A 6000-nucleotide genomic window follows, 5' to 3' on the forward strand; every position below is an offset into this window, starting at 1 on the left:
CCAGCGGATCCATCTGCAAGCCTCACCTCTGCAAGCTGCCTCTTCCAAACATGGAAGCTGAGGCTTGGAAAGCCTGGCTGCTGCCATGGCAACAGTGGAGTCTGGGCAGGAAGAGCTGGTAGGCACCCCCCAGGCGGACGCCAGGGGTTTCCCAGGAACTCTGACTGTGACATCCCTACCCGTCCTGACAGGCTCTGCCTCCTGCACACCCGCATCAGGCAGGGAAAGTGCTTCCACAGCTATCTCCCACCTGCTCACCAGCACCTGCCCTTCCACTTCTGGCCCTCCTTCACGAGAGGCGGCAACAGACGTGCCTCCATCCCCCTCTCCACCTGCTGTGCCCTCACTCCGGGTCCTGCCCCACCGTTGTGAGGGCAGAAAGTGGCCGGCAGACCACCGTCCACAGTGCCTGGCCCGCTCTCTTCCGGGTCTAGTGTTTCGGACCAGAGTGACCTCCTCAGCTCCGAATCCCCAGAGCCAATCCCGGGGCTCATGCAGGCACCTGTGAGAAATCAGGTTCCCAGGCCCCAGCCTAGCCCCAGGGTTCCCATCTCCAGGGAGCCTGGGACCAGTGGCCATCCTTAGCAGGCGAGCTGGGCACACAGGACCTGGGACCGAGGGACGGTGGGCTCGAACCCCGCTGAGCAGCCTGAGGCTTGCCCCTCCCCATTCCCAATTTGCAGATTTATCAGAGTCAGAAGGCCATCACGGAGCAATGAGAACGCAGGGTAAGACACTGTAGAAAACTCCAGCATCATATAATTTCCAGTCATGTGAATACCGAATTTCTCCTAAAACCATCTAGAAAATAGAAGAATCTAAAAAAAAAACCAGAGCCAGGAACTGAGTTCTGGCCCCCTCCATCCCGTCTCGGCACAACCCACGAGATGATTTTCTCTGAGTGCTGTGCCCCGCGAGGCGGCACACAGTCGCTCCCCCGACCTGACCACCCGACGCGGGTCCTGGGAGGCAGGAGCAGGGTTTGCAGAAGCAGACTCTTTTCCCTGGAACTGAGTCTTCCAAGACAAGGATCCCGGCATCTGTAAGTCAGCACCGCTTTCCCCCAGGAAGGGTGACAAGCTCTGGAGACGACAGAAACAAGGAGTGCCCACCAGGAGGGAGCACGTCCCCAAGAGTCTTGTCTGTGAAATAACAATGTGGCCCAGACCACGCCCACCTCCACACACACCCTGGACATCTTCCCTCTGCCTCCCGGAGCGATGCGTTCTCAGCCACTGGGGAAACTGAGGCAGACCCATTCTCTATCTTTAAAAAATTCGGGAAGTAGTCTGAGTCAGACAGCAAGCAAGGCCTAAGGCAGGGCCGGATCAGCTGAGCCTTAAACTGCTCTTCCTTCCACCAGAAAAGGGCTGCCCAGCTTCCGGAGAGCCCAGCCAGGCACTTCCCGAAGGCTCCGGAAATCCCGATGCAGGAGTGGACCAGGTGATCCTTATCAGGCACAGATGGGAACCACCCGGCTAGAACCGGATAATGACAACTTGCAAGGGGTTTTCAGAGTTCAGCTATTCGCTAAACTCTGTGTCTTATATACTTTCCAGAATGCGTAACATTTCCCAATTTTTTTTAAAGTCAAGCAAAATTAAGTACTGAAACCTAGGTACCTGCCCAAAAAACATCCCCTCCCAGATGTTTACCATCTGACCCTCCACCAGCCCGGCACCCACAGAAATCACAGGACTCACGAAGTAATGCCTGAGGCATCTTGGATGTGCTCTAAATAATCTAAGGGGAGGAGGCATGGGAGAGACGGAGATGAGACAAGATGGTCTGGGGGCAACGGGTACGTAGACACAGGTTCACTACACCATTCTTTCACAAGTGTGTGGAATTTTCCATTATACAAAATGCTGTAAATCAGAGAAGCAACTGAGATAGGCTTTCCACACTGCCCCCTCCTCTTGGGTCTTTACTTCTCTAGTTGGCATTTTCCAGAATGTCCCGATACACAGCACTCCTATCTCCAAGCTTTTGCACAAACTGACACGCCACCACCCAATGGAAACAGCAGCTCTCGGAACTTGAACTCAAATGCTCCCTCCTCAGCGAAGCCCTCCCAGCAGCCCCCAGACACACTTAACTCCCCCTCCCACTCCCGCACCTCCCCCTCCAGCCCCAGCCTCCTCGGATGAACTCTAATGGCTTGCATGCTTGCTTCTCTCCTCAGCAGGCCAAGAAAGCCTCCTGAACAGAGATCATTTTGTAACGCCCACGAGAAAGAGGCACTGAACCCGGGAAGTCAACGGACCGCTGCTTCAGAATCACGTAAGGTGCCTTAGAAACACAGAGCCCTGCTCCTCAGAAACTGGGGGAGCGGGCCTGGGCGTCTGCCCTTTAAAGCCAGCAGTGACCTTCAAAACCAGACCACCCCATTCTGGAATCAGAGAGTGGGGATAGCTGCGCAACCTTGTGAATATATTTTTTTAAATTATTGAACTGTACCCTTTAGAAGTGTGAATTTTATGATACGCGAACTATATCTCAATAAATAAATAAATAGACATCTTCAGAAAAAGGAACCTTGACCTCCACATCCAGGGAAGAACAAGATCCCCTCTCTCCTGTCAACGCAAGAGACGCCCACTATATAACAGGCCTTCTGGCCAGTTCGCCCACATGTGCTTCAAGGAACAGAGGGGCCTTTGCACCAGGAACCCACGAGACCAATGTGCCAGACTCCCCCCCCACCCCAAGCACACCCAACTACCCTGGATCTGCTGACACAACCAGGCTCCTCCTGGGGAGCTGGTGTCCTGCGACCATCTGCAGGTGGGCCCTACACCCGCCCCCTCAACTAAGGAGCCACAGGGACCACTTCTGAGTCAAATTCACTCCAAATGAAGAGAAGCTCTCAGCAACCACCCGCCACCTCCCATGTACGCACAGGCAAGCCCCTAAGACTTAGGAAGTGTGCTCAAGGGTCTGAGTCCCAGACGACAGGTACTAACAGACGCACACAAGTGCACGGAAAGGTAGGGGGAGCCAACAAAAGGAAAGCCACCAGTCAGAGTCCAGATGGCCCATACCCTGGTCTGCGGAGAAAATACTTTGCACCACATTACTGGGACTCAGTGGGATTCTCCCCGACCCAGATTTGTGGAGCCTTGGGGAAAGAATTCCAGGGTAAGTCCTAAGTCCCCCGGGGGGAAATGGCTTTCCCTCCATTACCCCTCAAGTCACACAAGAAGCAGGCTCAGAGAAAAGTGGGCTGAACTGACACTGAGCATTCAGAGACAGAGGATGGGGTGCGAGTGGGCAAGGAGAGGGCACCGGCTCAGAGCTCCAAGGGCTGCGCCAAGGCACAGGGGCCTGGGAAAAGGGCCCGGGAGGCCTAGAGGAGCCCGGAAACTCTGAGGACGGAAAGGCGGGGAAGAACCGTGGCGATCAGGAATGCGGGGCTGGGAGAGGGATGGAAACCCGAAGGGGAGAGAGAGCTGGTGTCTTCGGAGACAGGGCGAGGGCCTCGGGGGCGGGATGGGACAAGGGGCAAGGCCAGGGTCAGGATGGGAAGGACAGGGCGAGGCCGAGGCCAGCATCGGGTCAGGAGGGACCACGCCCGGCCGACGCGAGGGTCGGGGAGGAAAGGACCGAGCAGGGTCGGGGTCAGAGTGGGAAGCACAGAGCCCGGCCGAGGTCGGGATGGAAAGGACGCAGAGGAACTGGGGTCGGGATGGGAAGGGCGGAGCGGGGCCGAGGCCGCCGGGCAGGGAGGAGAGCGGAGAGAGGCGCCGGCCGTACCTCTCCGGAGCTGGCCATGTCGACGGCGGGCCGAGCCTCGGCCGCCGGAGCCACAGCCCCGGGGCCTCCCGCCAGGCCCGCCAGGGATGCTCAAAGCCGGCGCGTCGGCGGCTCCACAGAGACCCCGTCAGGGGGCGGGGCCGCCCACCACTTCCGGCGCCTAACGCTACGCACTTCCGCTCGCCTGGAGGCGTGCCCCGCGCGGCCGCCATGTTGGGTGCGGCGCCGCCGCCAAGGCCCAGCTAGAGCGCGGGGTGAGCCTGGAAGAGGCGCGGGCGCCCCCGGCTTGCTGCCTGACCTCCTGTCCCTCTCCTCTGCTCTCTGCTCGCCTCCCTTGCCGGTCCGTTACCCTCCTGCGTCAAGGCTTTGCATTTGCTTCCCCATCCCCGCGGTGTGTGGAAACCACGTGTCAGAGAGCTGGTCTCTGATCACCCTGCAGAAATTAGCATCGACTCCTCCCCATCGTCGCATGCACACACCTAAACTTGCCCCTTATCCTGGGTCATTTTTCTCCATAGCTCTTTGCGCCATCCGATCTGTATTTTTTTTTTTCCCGTCCTCCCCCTAATAAACCGTAGGACAGGGACTGGATTCCCCGTGCCTGGATCGCTCCCCGGCAGGTAGCGGGCACTGAATAAATACTTGCTGGGTAAATGAATGTATGGATGATATGCCCTCGCCTCTAACCCTTTGCATTTAAAAATCACTTACTAATAAAAATTCGCCGGGAAAGATCTGGTGTCAGAAAGAACTGGTTTTGAATACTGGTGCTGACTCCTGGGTGACCCTAAGCAAGCGTATACTTTCCTGGGGCTGCCGCGACAAAGTACCACCAACTGGGCGGTTTAAACAGCAGAAATGTATTCTCTCACACTTCTGGAGGCTAGAAGTCTGAAATGATGATGGTGGTTGGGCTATGCTCCCTCCAAAGGTTCTAGGGAAGAATCCTTTCTCTTCACAGGGCCGTCGTGTGTGTTTGTGTGTGTGTGTGTGTGTGTGTGTCATCTCTTCTTATAAAGACACTAGTCATGTTGGATTTAGGATCCACCTTAAGCCAGTATGACCTCATCCTAACTAATGACATCTACAAAGACCCTGTTTCCAAATAAGGTCACATTCAGAGTGTGGGTGGGTGGGGAGGACCGAGGGACACACACGACACTATTCAACCCAGGACATCAAGTTTCACATCATCCCCTCCCTGGGCCTCACTTCCCTCCTCCCTCACGGGGTTGAGCTAGTTATTAGTATCAAGAAGAGGCTCTGATGAGCTCCTACTGTGGGTGGACCATCGTGGGAACAGGTGCAGTCCTTGCTTCAAAGAGCTCATGGTTTAGGCGACAGCTAAGTACAACTTCAGGCATAACACATATGATGGTTAATGGGGGTTCCTGTTGTTTACCATTGGAGCCCCAACAATGGAGCCCAACTGTGACCCAGGCAGGTGTCCGGGGGTGTTCTCTGGAGACCCAGGTCTCTCCTCCAATCCTCCTGACTCTCTGACCGGTTCTTTCTCTTCCCCTGCAACCTGGAGTCAGGTGTGTTTTTTCATTGTGGGGGATCTGTTCGTTTCCCATCCCCCACCAGAACGGGGCTTGGCAACAGCAGGCCCTTGATAAATGTTTGTCCAATAAATGATCGATTACATGAGATAATGCATGTAAGTGTTTAGCACAGAGGAATGAGTGATTCGATCAGCGGAAGCTGAACGCTACTCCTATTATTCATTCTGATGAGAAAGGAGCCCCGTGTTTCACAGACGCCCCAATGCTGAGGAACATGAGTCGGAAACCACTGAATATTGGGCTCAAGGAGACTGGGGTGGGAGCTGGTTCCAACACCTCACTGTTCTCACCTCCTCACAGACCTTTCCAGGTTGGGGTGACACGTCGTCACAGCGTCCCCTATGGTTCGTGCTCTGAGAGTCCAGCCTATCATCACCTGGTTGGCCTGGGCCAGGTCTGAGCGTTGGGTCCCGTGGGTTCACTGAGAGCCTGGGGTAGAGGCTGGAGATGAGGTGGTCTCTGTTACCTCCTCCCCCACCACTGCCGCCACCAGTTCATCTAGAAGTGTGGTCTGGAGAAAAGCAACTCTTTCCTAATAGAAATGACAATGGCCACCATTCCCAAGCCACTGGTTGTAACTGGCACTTTCCATAAGGGATCCCATTGGAAATGTCACCAAACCCCGGTGGGGCAGACACAGTGATTGCCCCATCTTGCTGCAGAAGAGGACAGACGCAGT

General features: G+C 55.8%; 1 protein-coding gene across 2 annotated transcripts in view; it reads right to left on the reverse strand.

The window, feature by feature from the left end:
* FBXL18 (F-box and leucine rich repeat protein 18) overlaps positions 1-3909 on the reverse strand; it is a 42520-nt gene extending 38611 nt beyond the window's left edge. For both annotated transcript variants that reach the window (XM_070230697.1, XM_070230696.1), the window contains exon 1: positions 3757-3909. In XM_070230697.1, the coding sequence (XP_070086798.1) occupies positions 3757-3774 (18 nt within the window). In that variant the 5' untranslated portion in view covers positions 3775-3909. The remainder of the gene's footprint in view (positions 1-3756) is intronic.
* Between the last annotated feature and the right edge of the window lie 2091 nt (positions 3910-6000).

Source organism: Equus caballus, chromosome 13 (genome assembly GCF_041296265.1).
Source record: "Equus caballus isolate H_3958 breed thoroughbred chromosome 13, TB-T2T, whole genome shotgun sequence".
NCBI classification, from domain to species: domain Eukaryota; kingdom Metazoa; phylum Chordata; class Mammalia; order Perissodactyla; family Equidae; genus Equus; species Equus caballus.